Source organism: Narcine bancroftii, chromosome 7 (genome assembly GCF_036971445.1).
Source record: "Narcine bancroftii isolate sNarBan1 chromosome 7, sNarBan1.hap1, whole genome shotgun sequence".
Taxonomy (NCBI): Eukaryota; Metazoa; Chordata; class Chondrichthyes; order Torpediniformes; family Narcinidae; genus Narcine; species Narcine bancroftii.
In genome coordinates, this window is record NC_091475.1 from 176,344,111 (window position 1) to 176,364,198 (window position 20,088).

At 39.3% G+C, this 20,088-nt stretch overlaps 1 protein-coding gene and 1 long non-coding RNA gene across 21 annotated transcripts in view; one reads left to right on the forward strand and one right to left on the reverse strand.

Annotated features, from left to right (window-relative positions):
* Window positions 1-15,359, reverse strand: part of LOC138739425 (spermatogenesis-associated protein 13-like) — a 160,053-nt gene extending 144,694 nt beyond the window's left edge. For 3 of the 13 annotated variants that reach the window (XM_069891420.1, XM_069891430.1, XM_069891425.1), the window contains exons 1-2: window positions 15,200-15,359; window positions 1,960-2,020 (exon numbers count right to left, since the gene is read on the reverse strand). Coding sequence is in view for 3 of the 13 variants with exons in the window: in XM_069891418.1 (XP_069747519.1) it covers window positions 1,960-2,020; window positions 13,551-13,593 (104 nt within the window). In the remaining 10 variants the exon portion in view is untranslated. Of the gene's footprint in view, window positions 1-1,959; window positions 2,021-2,971; window positions 3,032-13,550; window positions 13,656-14,704; window positions 15,094-15,199 lie in introns of those variants that run through there. The other 10 variants (XM_069891421.1, XM_069891431.1, XM_069891426.1 and 7 more) reach the window with 6 other exon arrangements.
* Window positions 15,360-15,508: 149 nt separating this feature from the next.
* LOC138739429 (uncharacterized) overlaps window positions 15,509-20,088 on the forward strand; it is a 112,696-nt gene continuing 108,116 nt past the window's right edge. For 6 of the 8 annotated variants that reach the window (XR_011342237.1, XR_011342236.1, XR_011342238.1 and 3 more), the window contains exon 1: window positions 15,509-15,836. This is a non-coding gene — a long non-coding RNA (uncharacterized lncRNA). Of the gene's footprint in view, window positions 15,857-18,199; window positions 18,273-20,088 lie in introns of all 8 variants that reach the window. The other 2 variants (XR_011342233.1, XR_011342234.1) reach the window with 2 other exon arrangements.

A 20,088-nucleotide genomic window follows, 5' to 3' on the forward strand; every position in this document is an offset into this window, starting at 1 on the left:
GAATACAGACTCTGCATTATTTTTCATTTTTAACTAGCTAAAATACATTTGATTTGTTGATTTTACTAAAATGAAACCAAACTATTTACCTATGAGGGATATTTCACAACTTCCTAGAATTACAAGGTCATTTTGCATTTTCCTTCAGTAGTAGAAATTAGCATTCCCTGATGCATGTGTCTTGTGTGTGTTTCAGCTAGCCAACATGTACATAACTTATAATGCCAAAAGGCCAATCTAAATAATTATTTGAAGCTGATTGCAATTCTTACATGCAAGGATAGATACAAAATATGTTTTGGAAGAATTTGAAACATATCACATTAGTCAATCTTTGCCCAACCAGTTAAGAGACTGGTCAAACATTAAACAGTCAAGTTCACAAATGTCAATTTATTTCTTAACTCAAGTTAGTCACTTACAAGATTTGCCAAAAATCAACAAAAGAGCCATTTTTCTTAAATATTTAATGAAAACCTTGATCATTTTGACAATGTTTCAACAAAAACTAATCCTAAAACAATATCTGCAACAAAAAAAAAGTCACATTCTTATTTAACAATTAGCTTTTATTTTCCTTTGGAGATTCAGCTCTGTCTCATCATGGTATAGAAGAAACAAATAAGATGATATGCAGTACACAGAAAACAATGCAAGACTCTTTCTAAACACAATGTTTTCAGTGCGGGGTGCCACAATTATTCAAATAACATTAAAACCAACAATACCACATTCTGTTTGACAGGCTAACTTGGGGATTACAATTTCAGAAACAACACTAAACACAAGATCTTTCATTCCTCTATTTGAATAATTGGCTGCAGTGATTTTTCATGATTACTTGTCCATCAGCAGCAGTAACTGTGATTGTTACTGATAAAAAAATTATAATTAATGTTCAAGTTTTCAAGTAATATTTTGTTATTCATAATCACTTCGACTTGAGAGCTACCATAATTTTCACTTGATTTTCTTTGAGCTCCTTTCAATCATCTTAGTTGTGGCATCATTTGCACAGGTTCACATGAGAGATGAAATTGTACAAATGATTATTTTGCCAACCTTTTAAACTAACCATACCATGTTTCAGTTAACTTCAGGAAAAATTTCTCCAAAATCTAAGAATCTTTTAAATTAATTCACAAGCCACAATAACTATGCATTCAGTATCATGACTATAATATTTGGAAAATTAAGTTTTCATAATCTTTGAGGCAATCTAACTGGAAATACAGGTGCTGTTTTCTGACAAGGTGACTGCATTTGGTCATTGCAATTACATGAATACATAGTGGATCCTACACAAGCACTGATTTTAATAATACAATGCAAGCAATAATGTCAATAATGACTATTCAAATCAAGTGACAATGTTTCTACACATCATGTGATTTGAATCAAGATGTCATGTTTTTCAATATCAACAATGCACAAAGATTATCCAGAGCTGTGACTGACAATTTTAAAAGTTGAAGCGGTTGTGAAAAGTAGAAAGAGGATTTGCGAGACCTATTAGTACTTGTAAATCAAAACATTTGTGTTCTTGGTCTGAACTGATACCAAGATTTTCATAGCACAAGTACCATTTTCCCAAAAGTAAAAAGATATACATTTCATCAAATCAGCTTCTTCAAATTATTAATTTTATTAATTTACAAGCAAATCAAAGCAGAACAGAGGATGCTATTCAATCTTAAAATCCATAGCTCATCGTTCGACGTTATTTCCTCAACTCAGCACCCAAAAAATTCATGATTTATACAGTCCCAATATATATTTTTTAAATTTATGTTTATAAAATTAGTCAAACAATTCAGACAAACTAGAGATTTTCAAAATGCCCAGGAGAAATGGAAGGACAGAAAGTATTATTGGATGAGCTAGTCATAGTTTCTGCTTCTGATTCATGCATTATCTAAAAAGATAAATTTTTTATTCATTCACTACAAGTTGCATTACCTTTGAATGTAGTAGCAGATTCTTTTGGTCACAAGTTCAAGTTTATTATCTGACTGTACATCTACGACCAGACAAAACAGCAATCCACAATGAGTGCATGTACACAGAACATAGCACATCATAATTACATATATACATAAAGATATTATAATAATTATGTAAATATTTAGGAATAATTTATTCCATTATAAGTTCATCAATCTCTATAGGAAGAAGCTATTTCCTAGCCTGGCAGTCCCGATTTTGATGTTCCTGTACCTCGTTCCCCTGATGGTAATAGGTAAAAGATACTGTGATGGATGGAAAATTTCCTCAATAATTCTTTGAACTCTATTTAAGCCACGCTCCTGGTGAATAAATAAATTGTTGATCTTTATATCATTACTTACTTAACACGCAATTCTACACAGTTGGAATAGTGAGGATTTTGGATGAGCTAGGGAGGAAGGGGTATATATGAGAAGAATGTGACAAGGGAAGTTCTTAGTGCATGTCTCTCCAGAACAAAGACTGGTTCATATTACATGACTTCTCTCTTTACATGACATCAATAGAGGAAAGGGAAACCCCAGAGATCTTCTTGGACATTTTGATGATTTTCCATAAACTTCAGTCTAATGCTTTACAGCTAACTTATCACACAATAATGGAGACTTTCAAATGTGCTCCTATAAACTGTAACAATCATAGTGTTCGCAGATTTCTGTGTTTCACTCTTGTAAAATGTTTTCAAGATGGAGACTGGCTGACTAACGAGGTGATGTATGGGTACAGGATAGGTCCAAGTCTCACATTTAAGTTTTTTTTAATTAGTGGGGGGGGGGGGGCGGGGAGGGAAAGGAAATGCACATTTTTTTTAAAATAGCTACAGTTTGAAACAACTTGTCCCAGTGCTCTTCAATTGCAAAATGATCTGGCAAGCCTAACTTGAATTACTTGATTCAATTTAAAGATTAATTCAGCTTTAATACATATAACACAAACCAATACTTGTTCTGGAGAGACAGCCTACATGAATTGAAGAACTTCTTCCCTTGCCCCATCCTCCTTAGCTTATCCAAAATCTTCAATATTCCATCTGGGTAGAAATGCATGTTATAAATGGTATAAATATCAACAATTTATTTATTCTACAGTAATCAACTTTTAAAAGGTATAAACGTCATCAGAATGAATACAAAAGGGAACATCTCCAGAAACCCCACAGAAATTTGCCTCATTACTTATCGAAATAGACTTCCATTCATACATGTCACTAATGAGGCTTGTGAAGAAACAAATCCAAATAATAGCACAGAATTTGTCTATTTAGGTGTATTTCAAATTCAATGGTCATCTCAGTGAGTTAATTGGCAGAAATGAAAGACACAGCACGACAGTCAACATGTGTTCACAGTTAAGGACCAGCAACATTTAACAGCAGTTTAAACCTTTGCTGGAATCAAGTAGTGCAAATAATGCAGAGATTAGCAGTGATCTCAGCAATATGGCTTCAGTAATCAATGCATCTGCTCATAGGTGAGCAATTACTTAGCTATGGCATGAATGACCAGTACATCAATTCTAGGCTCAACAAAAAAAATAATCTAAAAGTATTGGTCCTGCTATTAGGAATGCAGCTCGGATATACCAAGTACTGTTGTTTTGTTTGTGAATGGAATAGCTGTGCTAAAGAGTCATATTACATTAAAAAAGAACTGGCTGCTCCATAAGCATTTGCTTCCAGGACAGAAAAGGTTGGCACATAAACCACTTGTCGATCCAATAATGATATTTCTTCCTGTTCTTCATATAAAACTCGGATTGATGAAAAATTTTGTGAAAGCAATGAGCAAGGAAGGTGATGGATTTCACTATTTGAGACAGATGTTTCAAGAATAACTGATGTCAAGATTAGGAAATAATTTTTGTCGGTCCACAAATCAGACACATTATCAATGATAGGTGGTTCAAAGATCTGCTAGTGAGACCAGAGAAAATAGCATGGAAGGGATTTAAAGATGTTGCTGAGAATTTTCTCGGCAACTACAGAGCATCAAACTACATCCAGCTGATTGACAACAAGCTTCAAGCAGGCAAGACCATGAAGTCCAACGTATAATTGAAAATTCATTTTCTGCATTCGCATTTGGACTTCCCCTCTGATTTTGCTGCAGTCAGTGATGAACGTAGTGAAAGGTTTCACCAGGACATTGGAACCATGGAAAAGCGATATCAGTGCAATTAGAATTCATCAGTGCTGGCTGACTATTGTTGAACACTGACACAAGAGGCATCAGATGCTGAGTACAAATGAAAATCAGCAGCAAAACCTTTTTAAGTCAGTTGAACTAACACATTATCATGCGATTAAACATGCTGAATTCAATAAAAGTTAAGTTGATGCTTCTCCAACTTCCTACATGGTAAAGCAAATCTGAAATTAGCTTTGCATTCATCTTGAAGTTTTTGTCATAATCCCAATTTTTTTTCAGGAAGCCAACCTATTGAAAAAAATTTGTCCAGAGTCAGTCACCCAAGGGACAGACTGCAGGCAGTTGGGTGTCCACTAGAAAAGGTGCAATAAGTAGGCAAACGATGCAGGGTTACCCTGTGCCAATCCCCCTCATTAACATGACTTTGGATACCATTTGTGGCAGGTATGGGGAACAATTACAGTACAGAAACAGGCCATCTCGGCCCCTCTCGTCCATGCTGATTTAAGTGATCTCCTCTAGTCCCACTTACCTGCTCCCTGGTCACAATCCTCCAATCCCTCACATCCATGCACTTATCCAACCTCTTCTTAAAGGACAAAATTCCCCTTGAGGGTAGATGAGATTGGAACCAGGGGTCATAAGTTAAGGGTTAGAGTGCAAAAGTTTAGAAGTAACATGAAAGGGAGCTTCTTCACTCAGAGACTGGTGGCTGAGTGGAATGACCTTCCGGAAGAGGTGGTTGCAGCAAGGTCAATTTTGTCATTTAAGGTTGGATAAGTGCGTGGATGTGAGGGGATTGGAGGGTTATAGGCAGGGAGCAGGGGGAGATCACTTAAATCAGTACTTTACTAGTTCCCACATGTTGCAGTTACAATATATCGCTTGTCCAGTCATCTCTCTGTTTAAATTTTATTAATAAGGACAAGTAATTAATCAGTAGGTATAATTTTGTTGATAGATGGACCATATACAGTAAATCCCTTGGCACAGGCACCTATGGGAGTTGGCAGATGTTAGATAAGTAAATTTTCCAGATGTTTATAATTGAGTGTTGCATTTTTGGCAAATTAATGGCAAGATCGTTATTGAATGAAGATCTACCGGGACCAATGCCTGAAGAGGGCGCACAAAATCAGTGAACTGGTGCAGACTCGAAAGGCCAACATGGCCTGTTTCCGCTCCGTAAATGGTTATATGGTTATATGGATGGCCTGTTTCTGTACTCTAATTGTTATATGGTTATGGTTATATTACCTTTCAGGGGATGATAGTAGCCAGGTCAGTAGCACCATGACAGGCTCTGAGGCATAGCAGCAAAGGGTGGAGTCAATTCCTTAGTTGACATAAGGTTCTGTAGTGCAAGAGAAACACCAGGATGGTGTAATGATGCCAGGATCAAGGACGTGAACAGTATTGAACATTATCAAGGGGACAGAAGTCATTCTGCTCATTAGTATCAATGATATAGGTAGAAAAAGTAGGAAGGACACTTAAAAAAAAAAACAGGACCTCAAGTGTAGTAATCTCTGGGTTACCCACAAAGCTACACGCAAGGAAGATTAGGAATACAAAGATCGGACATATAAATGCATGGCTCAGGAGCTAGTACATGAGCCTTCTTAGATCATTAGAAACTCTTCTGGCAAAGAGATCATCTGTGCAACAAAAATAGGCTACATCTCAACTGGCAGGGAGATTTACGACTGCTTCTCAGAAAGGTTTAAACTACATAGGCAGGGGGATGTAGCTTAGAGCAGAGATGAGCCAGATGAGAAAGTGGGGGCTAATACTTTACTCAGAGCAAGTATGAGTAATGGCCCATGGTTTAAACTGCATTTATTTCAATGAAAAAGGAATAACAGGCAGACAAACTCAGGGCTTGGACAAGCTCAGGAAACAAGGATATCGTAGTGGGTTGTGCACGAGTGCAGCGAAAACATTTAGACAACAGGCTGAGAGTTTGAGTAACACAAGTGCTTTACTTTGAATTCCACACTCCAGCCTTTAAGGCTGTGTCTTGTCCTGCCCCAAAAGATCCAGAGCTTGCAAGCGCACACGTGCCCTTCTGGTCTGGACCAGAAGAGAATGCCTCACAATGCCATCTTTGCCGTGGCTGCCCTGCTGACCACGTGTGACAAGCGGGGGAGGTTCACTGCTGCAACTAAGTGTGTCACCACACAACCACACCCCCCCCCCCCCCCCCCCCCACGATGCGTCAAGGATGAGGTCTGCTGTCTGTAAGGTAAAACATCATGAGATGGGAATGTGTAAGGAGTTACCCTGTACAGGGCTGTAACAAGATGTGAATGCATCCTTGTACTTACAAGATAAGAGAGACATTGATGGATTGAGAGGCAGGAAGCTAGCAGGGAAAGGATAGCAACAGTTTTAGTCATTGGACAAGTAATGATATGATGATGTTCTAAGCATGTATCCAAGGGTATAAAAAAATCACCATTTTGCTGATAACGGCAGAATGCATTCTCCGACTAACATTGTTAGTCGCAAGTGTTACAATCCGGTAATAAAGAACAAAGAACCCTGATTTCGACTCAGTCTGGTGTTTGTCTCACTCATTCATGAACAAAGCAGACCTAACATGTCTCAGCGGCCAACTCCTACGTATCAGTGGGGGAACCTATACTGGTTACGACAAGTCCAGGGGAGCTGGTTTCAAACAATTGTGTGAACAGTTCCTTCTTGCCCCCAATGTCGAGTGTAAAATGGATGTGTTCCATTGAAGCTCCTTGTAAGGTCCCTCATAGGAGCGCTGAAGGGGAGTCCTGTGCGCGCCCCTTCGCACGAATACATACTCGGAGGATAAGTTTGGGGGTAGTTGCAAGGTAGCTGACCATGTCTCGATGGTGGTGGTGGGGCAAGTAAATCAAATTGGTCTCACAGTCGCTCGAGGAAGTCTGCGGTGTCGGTGGTTTGAATGGGAGCTGAAGGAAGGAACTGGCCCAGGACTGCAAGGGTCTCACCACAGACTAGCTCCATTGAGGAGCCTTTGATGTCATCCTTAAGCATTGTGCGTATCTCCAGGAGATCCCAGGGCAATTCATCTATCTAGTTGGACCTCGAGTCATGCCATCATGCTGATTTTAGGTGACAATGGAAGCGCTCAACCAGCCTGTTGGTTTGAGGATGGTAGGCTGTGGTATGATGCAGTTGGGTGCCCAAGAGTTTGGAGAGCTCGTTCCACAGGGCAGACGTGAACTGAGCTCCTCGGTCAGTCATTATATGCGCCGGGACACCAAAGTGGGAGACCCAGGCAGAGAGGAAAGCCCTGGCGCACGTATCAGTGGAGGTGTCTGAGGGGGGAGGATGGCCTCTGGCCATCGGGTGACCCTGTCCACCACCCTGAGTAGGAAGCGCGACCCTCAGAAGACTGGCACATCAAACTGCTGGACTTGGTGCTTGGTGTGCAGCTGGACCTTTGCAGTCTGGCAGTCCATGGAGTTATCTGCCCACTCTGTGATTTACTTACGTAGGCCGTGTCAGACAAATCAGATACCAACTGCACTCTCGTTCGAATGGAAGGATGAAACAAGCCGTAGATTATATCGAAAACCGTTCTCTTCCATTGGGCAGGGACCAGCAGCTGGGGTTGGCCTGTGGAGATGTTCCAGAGCAGTGTAGTGCCATTGATGTCAAGTGGGAGGTCCTGTAGCTGCAATCCCGTGACCGCAGTCCTGAGGCTGTGCGTTTCTGAGTCGTCTTGCTGGGCATGAGCCAGGTCACAGTAGTCGATGCCTTGTGACAAGGCATTGACTGCTGGCCTAGAGAGTGCATCAGCGACAACGTTTTGTTTTTCTGAGAGATGACAGATGGAGGTGGTATATTCAGAGACGTAAGATAAGTGCCTCTGTTGTCAGGTGGACCATGAGTTGGAGGACTTGTAGAAGGCAAAAGTGAGTGGCTTGTGATCTGTGTAGACAGGAAGTAGTGGAAATGGTGGACAGCCAGGGAGAGGGCTAACAGCTCTCTGTCGAATGCACTGATCTTCAGTTAGGGTGGTCACAGGTGGCAACTTAAAAAGACAAGATCTCCATGAGTTGTTAACGAACTGTTCCAGGACAGCGCCTACTGCCACATTGGCCGCATCAACTGTGAGGGCCGTCGGTACATCCATTCATGGATGGACTGGCATCATTGTATGAGCCAGGGCCTCCTTGGTCTCATCGAAAGCATTGTGAGCTTCATCCGTCCTCGTAAGCTCCTTCATCAAGCCCAATATTAGAGCAAAACAAGGGCGCATAATCCTGGCTGCCGTGGGGATGAATTTTAAAAGGAACTATTCCAGTGCCAAAAAGGGCAAGGTGATATGCCTCAATGACTATCAGCCAGTGGCACTGACTTCTACTGTGATGAAGTGTTTCGGAATGCATCAACTCCTAACTCAGGAATAACCTGGATCCATTTCAATTCATCTATCACAATATTAGATGCTATCTTGCTGGTCCTCCACTCTGTGTTTGATCATTGTAGCTCGGCGTTCAATGCCATCATACCAGCAAAACTTATGACCAAACTAAAGGATCTAGGACTGTTTGTCCCTCCACAACTGTATTCTCAGTTTGATCACCTCCTTCACACTGACCATCAATGCAAGAGCACCAAAGGCTTCATGCTTAGTCCCCTACTCCACTCTCTGTACACATAATGGCACAGCCAAGTTCAGCTCCAACTCAATCTACAAATTAATTGTCATTAGCAAGTAACTGGAAATGATGAGTCAGAATACAGAATGAAGATAGAGAAAATGGTGATGTGGGGCTAGAACAGCTGATGCTCTCAGCATCACCAAGATCAAGAAGCTTATTGTTGACAGAGAGGCTGAGAGACCTTGAACTTGTCCGTATTAATGGGACAGAGGTGAAGAGGGTTAGGACCTTCAAGTTCCTGGGAGTCCATATTTGAAGATCTCTACTACAGCTAGCACATCAAGGCAACAGTGAAGGAGGCGCATAAATGTCTCTACTTTTCAAGGCATCTTAAGTGATTTTGCTTGTCATTGAATACTCTATCAAGCTTCTACGGCTGTACCTTGGAAAGTATATCAATAGGTTGTATTACAGCCTGATTTAGAAATTGAATACCCAGAAACACAGAAGACTCCAGAAGGTAACAAACACAGCCTGGTGCATCGCAGACTCTGAACTCCTGTCCGTTAAATTCATCTACGTAAGGGGTCGTTTAAAGGCAGCAGCCAACATCATAAAGGACCCATCATTCTGGTCACAACCTCTTCTCTCTATTATCATCAGGCAGAAGATACAAAAGCCTAAAGACCACCACTATCTAGATTTCAGTATGTGTACTCTCACATCTCTAAACACATCAACCTCATCTTTAATGGCTACTAACCCCAAACCATTAAACCATCTATATTGGGAGTATTATTGAAGTTTCCTTTTCTCTATGCAAGTTTCCTTGCATCTCTACCACTGTTTAAACAAACAAAAAATGAAGATTGCAAGGACCTATGGCTCAAGGATCACAATTTTATCTATTCTGTTTGACTTTTATTTAGTCTTGTGCATTGGCCTTACAAGCTCAACAAATTATTTTTCTGTGTCTGATAAGTTTTTCTACATTTAAATGAAGCAGGATTTACCCCTTGCCCCATAGTTAATAGTAGAAGATATGTTATGCCATTTCATCTACAGCTAAAGATCAGAGCACCTCACAATTGCCTCAGTTGGTAATTTGATTTTGAATTCTATTTAGCTCAGTAGCACTGCTGAACATCAGTAAGATGTGCCCTTGTTCTACATCATGACTATTGCTCCAAAGGATGAATTATTGTCTTTTTTTTTTATACAAATCAAATTTGTTACAGACAAATTTTTTGGACAACATGCATGGATTGATTAATAATATTAACTAATCTATGCTTGTTGTCCAAAATGGCAAAACATTATTCCAGGAAATGCAAGTGCAAAATCAACATCAGTTGATATTAACCTTGTCCAGTTCTATGGCAACAATCTTAATCTTAATGTGAATTTCACTACAATTTCTTCACAAGATAGAGGAGAAGTAGTAATCCAATTAGCCCATCAAGACATTGCCTGAATGGGCCTTTAAAATAGCTTTAATTTGGTTTCCAGCACACCCTGACGACAAAGCGATACAAATATTGCATTCCAATATATTGATTTAAATATGTAAATCAATTTTAAAAAACGAGTTACAGAGGAAACCATTAGAAAATATACTTCTCTACCAACATGAAAATTACAAGACAGATCTTAAAAGGTGAGCAAAAAATGAATTTTTCTGATAAATAAAAAAGGTTATTCTCATGAAAGTGATTCACTGTCTGAGATCCCAGTTTTTGGACAAGATTAAATTTTTGGTTCAAGACGTCATGCAAAATTTCCCTCACCTTGTATCCCACATCTAAAGTTCCGCCACATCTGGGCACACTCCCTTTCTTTCCTTCCTTCCATCATCAGGGAGAAGGCTCAAGTGTATGAAATTGCACACCAAGAGGCTGAAAGACAGTTTCTTTTCCATAGCCATCAGGCTTCTGAATGAACCCCACAACAGTGCTGATACTACCCCTGCTTTGTACTTTTTAATTTCATCGTAAATCTATACTCTGTAATTATAGTCTTGTTCTGCTTTATATGACATATGACTATATGAATGTTAGAGTTGAACATTAAGCCAGCTTGCACAAAAACCCTACTCACTGTACACAGAGATTAAATCAAAGTGCTGTCTACTCTCTAAATTGAACATGAACAATTTCATGAGAATACAAGATTTTGCAGAGAAACTAGAGGGATTCAGCAGGTCAGGCAGTATCCAAGGTGAGAAAGGAGTCAACATTCAAGGACAAAACTCTTCAATAAGACTAATAAAGGAGAAAGGCAGTTTATTAATGAGGGTGGGAGAGGTGAGACAGGGATCAGAAAGGGACTGGTGAACTAAGGAGGGGTGAAGACTGATGATCAGATGGGAGGGTGAGGGATGGGGTAAGGAGACCAAAGCAGGTGTTAGGTGCCAGTCAAAAGGAAAGAGCAAAGGTGAAAAGTAAAAAGGTGGTGCAAAAATGAGCCAGGGTAGGGTGAAAGTGGAGACAGCTGATGGAAATTGATAAGCAGGAACAAAGTAATAGAAGAAAAGAATAGATAGAATCAGAAGGGATAATTGTCTGGGATCTTACAACTCCACTCTTCACCCTCTCCATCAGTTCATCATCCTACCATCAATTTCCAAATGGCCCGTCCCACCCTCACCTCATTATACCAGCTAATCACCCCTCCCCACAAGTATTTCAACCCGAAACTTTAACTGCCCATTTCTGTCCACGGATTCTGTCTGACCTGCTGAGTCCCTCCAGCTTCTTATTGTTTGATGATAATTCTGTGATACTAATACGCATAACTAGAAAGTCAAGTGGAAATTTAGAAAATGATTTGACCAAAAGGCAACCATGAAGAAGAGTGCCCAAGGATAACTCCTTGCAAATATTCCAGAGGAACCCATACAATATCAGGAATAGAAATGTGTGTAGTGAGGCATGAAACTGAAGGGATTAAACATTAAGGAAAGGACTTTTCTGCTAGGCTTTGCTGTACAGTTGCCAAGCAATGCAAGAATTTTTCAAGGTTGGAGTCACTGGGAGACAGCAGAGAATGACCTCGATAAATGCAGAAAATTAACAATGTTTTCAGAGCATTCCTGCTTCAATGTGATTGAAACCAGCTTTGATTATGAATCGTCTTCCACACAATTTTCCTCTTTTGATCTATTGCCTTTAATTCCAGAAATAATTTTATCCAAGAGTTCCTCAGCAAAAAAAGGAAGCATTGGGCAGTATTCAGTGGAATACTTGTATAGTTTCATTACATCACTGCAAGACTGTTCTCTGCCCATGTGTTTGAATACATTTTCAAACAAAAGGATGAGGCCAAGCAAGCTGAAGTATCTAGAGACCATATATAAGGGGTATATAAACCCTTCAAGACAATTTCAAGAAGGCCAACAATCAAAACGGATGATTGCAGAAACGTCACAAAAATTAGAAAAGGGACTTCTTGCATCATACAAGATAAAAGAATTGATTACTAATAGTGGAAATGGTCACAATGTCACTGAGTCATTTCATCAAACAAGACCTTACAGAGTAAACAAAATGAAGTTGTTGTAAGAAACCCATTGTTTATTTCTTCAAAAAGCTCAAAGTCCATTGGAGCAATATCAGATGACAGAAATTTTTACATTTTTCAAATCTGAACACGAATGCAAAGGCACTGATGACATTACTGTGAAATACCTAAAGCAACAATCTGCAGGAAGGATTTAATGACCTGTTGAACCTTAATATCCCATATTGGATATGAGCTCCATTTGAGGAACAACTCACTGATGTTGACACTGAAATTCAAGAGAGGTTTATTGATCTTCAGAATGATATAATTGCACACAGCAAGTTCAATCAATTTTTAAAAGATTTGGGGGTTTTGGGTGAGAGATTTCCAAAACAATGGGAAAATGCCAAAATACTTTTCATTGCCTTTCCCTCAACATAATTGAATGCAGATTCAGCAAGGCAGTTTCCTTGACAAAATCCAAAAACAGACTTGATATCGCAACAAAAGACCTTTGACCGTCACCAGCGTCAGCGCCAAGGAGGGACATTAGTGGGCATTTCCCCCAAGCTAATGCTGTGCCCTCCATACGGCCGCCGTCAGATCCATCCCCACCAGTCTTACTCGCGGCTAATGACGCTCGACACCACAAAAGCAGCGCTCTTGGCACCCACATTGGAGGAGCGGATGATGGCAACACCCTCCCCAACACTCTAATATTCGCTCTGGCGCCAACATTGATTATCACTATCCAATTTGGAGGCTGACATCAAAAAATTTGCACTGGAAACCCAAGCTCAAAGACCTCACTAAAATTTTAATTAATAAGAATTATTTTTAAAGCTATTTTTATTAAGTTTTTACATCCTCAGTTTATACTTAAAATACTTAAAGTTCCCTCATTATTTACAAAACATTGCACTCTTTTTTGTAATATGCTGGTTCATGTTTTCTTCTTTTCTACATGTTCAATAAGAATGATTTCCCCATTTGTGTTTATTCTGGAATCACAAGCCACAGGGTTTTCTTTTCACATCACTTAACATAAACATTTTAATGTTTTTTTTAAAATGTAGTTGATAGGAGAAAACAGAAGAAATCAACTAATCTTGTCTGCTTCGCAGGAAAAGGGGAGGAGGGAGAGGAGAGAAACTTTTGAGTCCTCAGGGGGCCGCAGCCAAAACAAAAAACCGGTTGAGAATGGCTGGTCTATTCTGTCTGGCCTGGTTGCTTAGAAACTTTTAATAAAGCCATATTACTACCAAAGTGCATTAAGGGATACGCTCACCTGCCGCCTCTTGCCCACTCACATCTCCCGTTAAATAATGCATTATTTTCTGCTTGTTTCATTCTCTTCCACTTGTTTCATTCTCTTCCACTTGTTTCATTCTCTTCCACTTGTTTCATTCTCTTCCACTTGTTTCATTCTCTTCCACTTGTTTCATTCTCTTCCACTTGTTTCATTCTCTTCCACTTGTTTCATTCTCTTCCACTTGTTTCATTCTCTTCCACTTGTTTCATTCTCTTCCACTTGTTTCATTCTCTTCCACTTGTTTCATTCTCTTCCACTTGTTTCATTCTCTTCCACTTGTTTCATTCTCTTCCACTTGTTTCATTCTCTTCCACTTGTTTCATTCTCTTCCACTTGTTTCATTCTCTTCCACTTGTTTCATTCTCTTCCACTTGTTTCATTCTCTTCCACTTGTTTCATTCTCTTCCACTTGTTTCATTCTCTTCCACTTGTTTCATTCTCTTCCACTTGTTTCATTCTCTTCCACTTGTTTCATTCTCTTCCACTTGTTTCATTCTCTTCCACTTGTTTCATTCTCTTCCACTTGTTTCATTCTCTTCCACTTGTTTCATTCTCTTCCACTTGTTTCATTCTCTTCCACTTGTTTCATTCTCTTCCACTTGTTTCATTCTCTTCCACTTGTTTCATTCTCTTCCACTTGTTTCATTCTCTTCCACTTGTTTCATTCTCTTCCACTTGTTTCATTCTCTTCCACTTGTTTCATTCTCTTCCACTTGTTTCATTCTCTTCCACTTGTTTCATTCTCTTCCACTTGTTTCATTCTCTTCCACTTGTTTCATTCTCTTCCACTTGTTTCATTCTCTTCCACTTGTTTCATTCCCTTCCACTTGTTTCATTCCCTTCCACTTGTTTCATTCTCTTCCACTTGTTTCATTCCCTTCCACTTGTTTCATTCCCTTCCACTTGTTTCATTCCCTTCCACTTGTTTCATTCTCTTCCCTTCCACTTGTTTCATTCTCTTCCCTTCCACTTGTTTCATTCTCTTCTCTTCCACTTGTTTCATTCTCTTCTCTTCCACTTGTTTCATTCTCTTCCACGGTTCCCTCCCCCTGCTTCACTCAAGCAACCCCCCCCCCCCCTCCAACCCCAACTTCCACCCTCCAGACAATTTCGATTCAAGCGATTCCAACCTCTTGCGGTGAAATGCAAGTTATTATTGCGCTGCTTCCATGGATCCCCGTTTGAATCCTAAATGTCCCACCAACTCGCTGCAGCTTTCAAAAGTTTGGATTGTTGAATTCAAGCTTTCTCTCCTCAACCAGTTGCCGTCATTGCAATCAACCTTGCAACTGAAGTTAATATGCGTTGGCGGAAAGAGCTCACGAATTTGTTGGTGTTAACCCCCCCCCCCCCCGCCGTTCTGAGGCGAGGTTATTGCTGAGTTGGGGGGGGGGGGGAAAGGAGATTCCGTCCGGGAATTTCACCAGGAACCAATAGCACCCTGCGCCAAGTGGGTGTGCAATCGCGCTTTGGAAGGTGATGCCAGTAGTTCAGGCCTCGGACAAACAACTGCCCCCTTCATTCAACCCGCAGTCCCCCCACCTCCTCCGGCTCTTCCCTCCCACTCCCATCCGGGTGTCTTGAAGCACCTGTCTCGCGCGCGCGCCACACGTTTCCCCACTTACTCGAGCTGTTTTTCAAATCTGAAACGTCCGGACTTCGGTGCTCCGCATTGCACACAGGATGTCCCGTCCCCACCCCCCTTCCCTCGACGCTCACGAGGCCGCCGCCGCACACGCGCTGGGCTCGGAGCAACGGCGCCGAGTTCTCGGCTCGCGGAGGGGGCGGGGCGGGCTCGGCCATTCACGCGCTGCTCTCATTTGCATGTTAAAGGTGAAGGAGAGGATGAGTCGTCCGTGTCCGAGGCCGTCGGGCTTGGCCCTCCCCTAGTGCTCGATGGAAACACTTCGTGGCCCCCAGGGAAAACAATGCCGGAGCAACTCGGCAGCTCCAACAGAACTTGCTGCAGCCGCGATGCCTCATCAGCAACGTTTCGGGCTCGAGGCTCGACACCTTGGCTGAGTAACTTTTATCTTTGCCACTTTCCCTCGTTTGACCTGCTTTGTTTTAAACACTCTGAAGAACGGTCAGAATTGTTACCTTTTTTGCACGGTTATTAAAATTGAGATAGGAAAATTAATTTTTTCCCCGCATCTCCTACTCATTGGTTCCTGGCCACCCCACACATTCACTCACAATCTGGTTTTCGAACAAGCTGGTCACGCTGGATGATGGGCTTCATTGAAGATTGGAAGACATCAGGTCGGCCTGTGATTTTCATTGTGAGGGCTGCAACTTGGACTCCTCGAGTGGATGGTGGGGGGTGGGGTGCTGGGGGATGGGGTGCTTGGGGGTGGTGGGGTGGGGTGGGGTGGGGGGGGGGGTATAACTTGGTGAAGACTTTTGATCTACATTTCCACCACCTCCTCCCAAGTTGTCCAGTTAATCGTGGAAGGAAGTGGTCGTAGTTCAAGCCAGCCCTGGGACACGTTTACTGCCTGGGCAACTCTGAATCTGACTAAGGCAGATGTCCCTTAATGTCAGATAGCCAACATTTTAAAAGGGTGCATAAAATGGCTAACCCAATAACTTTGTTTCCTTTGGGCAATAACTATTCTGTAAAAATTTACAACCTTCTGACAAAATTGCCAATTGATCCAGATATCATGTACAATTTATGTGTGACCGTGACAGGCTTTCTATTTATGGGAAATGTAGCCACCTAGCCCAGTCCTGCAGGAATCACTGACAGGAGTGTGACCTTTGGATTATTTCTTACTTCTCCACCTGACTACTTGATAACGTGGACCACCTCAACTTGTACTGATGTGTATCAACACAGTTCACCAGTGACTGGGCATCTTAAGTCCAAAAAGAATAATTCCATCTCCTGTAACTGTTCATTACATCCCTATTTCATCATAGCCATAGGGAGGCAGAAGCTAACATTCGACATTATTACATCTTAACATTGTACTCATTGTAAGGAAATACAGTTCACTTCAGTTCTGAGACGTTCTATCACCAGTAAATCTTTTTGCTGAAACAAGCACAGATTAGTCAAATAAAGGCAGCAAGATGAAGCCTAAGTATCTCTAAATATTGCATAAATAAATAGCTGAACTTGGCAGGTCATGCAGGATCATGAATAGAAATGGTCAGTTAATATTTAAGGTTGGAACCCTTTATCAAGGCTAAATATTGCCTGTGCAGAGGAGAAAATGTGATGGAATGTCAGATTTGGACAATAGGTTGGATATTAAAATAATTGCAAAAGTTTTAGCTAATAGGTTGAAGTTTTTTCCTAAATTGATACATATGGATCAAACAGGCTTTGTGAGAAAGAGAAAAGCTGTAGATAATGTAACTAGGTTACTTAACATAATACATTTAGCACAAAAGAGGGGAGATTTAAGTGTGGCAGTGGCTTTGGATGCAGAACAAGCATTTGATAGATTAGAGTGGGACTTCTTATTTTAGGTGTTTGAGAAATTTGGGATGAGTCCATTGTTTATAAATTGGGTTAAAGCTTCATATAATAACTCTAAAGCTAAAGTTGTTATGAATGGGCAAGTCTCCACTTTTGTTTCCATTGACTAGATCTAATAGGCAAGGATGCCCTTTATCACTTGCATTATTTATCTTAGTCATTGAATCTCTTGCAGAGTTAATACGAGCTGATCAGGATATTAAAGGGTTTAAGGTTAATCGAGAAATATAAAATTAATCTATTCGCTGATGATTTTTGATTTATTTGACAGAGCCAATAGGTTTGTTACATAAATTATATTTGACATTAGAGGAACATGGTACGGTTTTTGGTTATAAAATAAACTGGGATAAAAGTGAAATTATGCCTCTTACTTTAGGGGATAATACTCACTGCCATTGAGTTACTCAATTTAAATGGCTGGTGAATGGAATAAAGTATTTAGATATATGGGTAGATAATAAATTAGAGAATGTATATAAACTGAATTATGTATCTTTACTCGAGAAAATCAGTGAGGACTTGAATAAGTGGAAGATATTTCCAATTACATTATTGGGTAGGGTTAATTGTGTTAAAATGAATACATTTCCTAGGGTTCAATACTTATTTCAAACATTGCCAATGATACCACAAAAGATTTTTCAAGAATTAAATAAATAAATTAGAAATTTTCTTTGATATCGAGAGTTTCTTTAGATAAACTGACTTGAAAATTTGAGTTAGGAAATTTGCAATTACCAAATTTTAGAAATTAACTTCATTATTTGATAAGGAAGAAAAACCAGCATAGATTAAAATAGAAGAGACAAAATCGGAAGAGTTTATATATAAATGGAAAGCAAACTTATTATCTGGCGAAAGGGAAGCACCTTTGCTGAAACATTTGATTAAAATTTGGAATAAAGTAAATGATGAAATTGGAACAAGGAGTGTGGTTCAAGCCAAAATGCCTTTGATGCAAAATCAACTTATTCCATTTTCAATGGATAATCAATTTTTAAATATTTGGTTTCAGAAAGGTATTAGTAATATAGAAGATTGTTGTGAAGGTAGAAGTTTAATGACTTTGATCAATTAAAAAATAAATATGGGATACAAAATAACATCTTTTTTTTGTTATTATCAATTACAGACTTATTTGAGAGATAAACTCGGTCCAACAATGTTATTACTGAAATGTGGTGATGTAAAAATATTGATACATAGTAGGTATATTAAGAAATTTATTTTGGCTATGTATACTGTGTTGTAGAAGGGAATTATTAAACAAGGGATACATAAGTCCAGACAACGTTGGGAGATAGATTTAAATGTTAATATTGATGAAGTAAATTGGTCTGGGTTGTGTCGGGACAGGCTGACAAATACTATAAATGTTAGATATAGGCTAGTTCAATACAATTTTTTTTACACCAGTTATACCTCACTTGCAAAAACTAAATAAACTAAAATTGGATTTATCTGGTCTGTATTTTAGATGTGGTCATGAGGTAGGTGCTTTTTTTACATTCTACTTGGTCTTGTTCCAAAGTGAGACCTTTTTGGTCAAATTTGGCATTTTATTTAGAATGGATTATAGGAATTAAATTTCCAAAAACTGCAATGTTATTTTTAGTAGTAATATTGAGGGGATAAAACCAAAACTGGGGCTATCTACATATCAAAAACAATTTTTAAAGATTGCTTTAGCAGAGTCATGGAAATCAGATACCCATTTAGGTATGGAATGTTGGAATGCAGAAATGCATAGTTGTGACTCTTTGGAGAAGATTACTTATAATTTGAGAAATAAATATGATGTATTTTTGAAAATTTGATGCCCATACTTAAGAATTGAGGGAATTAATATGGAGACCTTTTCCTTGAGGCTTGAACTTCCTTAACCTCCTTGAAATACTATAAGTTACAAATGATGAATTCCATGTGGCCAGGGGAAACTTGTGGCAACCAGGTTTTTATTCTAGTTTCTTACTTTTCTTTTAGGTTTTCTTACTATTTTATTTATTTTTTATTTTTTCTCTTTTTCTTTTGGGGATAGTTTAGTAGGGGGATGGGGTTACCATCATGTAAAAGAATGGATTTTAATATTTGATTATTATATTTTGTAATTGGATATTATTACATGTATGGAAAACTTTAAAATAAACTTCACCAAAAAAAGGAATAGAAGTAGAGAACCTGATCACTTAATTGTTAGAAGATGCAAGCATGATTTCAATCAGCACCAAAATCATTCAGAATGTATTCAGGAATCTCAACATTACTCTAATAAAACAGAAAATGCTAGAAATACTCATAGATCTGACACAATCTGTGAATAAAGATCTGTTTTGGTTCAATGACCTTTCATCAGAACTGAGAAAAGCTGGAAGTCTAGTCTTAATTTAGATTGCAGACAGGGAAGGAGTGGAGGGAATGTATGTGATGTGGTGGAGACGAAGAAACAATATAGCCCAAGTGGTGTAGGTGTTAGCAGAGAGAGGAGTTGTGAAAGCTTGTTAATCTTTGTTGGACAACATTTAGTTTATTTTATTTATTTATTTATTGATAGCTTGGGTGGTACAGCAGCTTTCTTAAGTAGCTGGACAAAGTTCAAATGCCTCATTGTCCATACGATTGAAGCACTGTTCTACAATGTCTTTCTTTAGCCATACATATTCTAATCACTTTTCAGCTGATGACCAGTCAGAAAGGAACCAGAGGAAATCACTTCTTCATTTGTGGGATTTTGGAGGAGCAGCTTGGATTATCCGATTAATTGTACATAACGATATGAATAATACTCCAATGAAACCAATAAGTAAACTATTAAAAGATTACTTTTGTGATGGTGAAATTCAGTTAGTCTATTTTCTAATTTCTATTTATTCACATTGATTAATTTAAGCATTATTTTATGTATGCTCCAGCAATGTGAACTAGAATAGAATTCGTGGGATCCAGGCATTTGAACAATTCTTTCCTTTAGTATTAAATTCACATTACCTTTGGGATCATTTAGCAGAATACATCAATTATAAA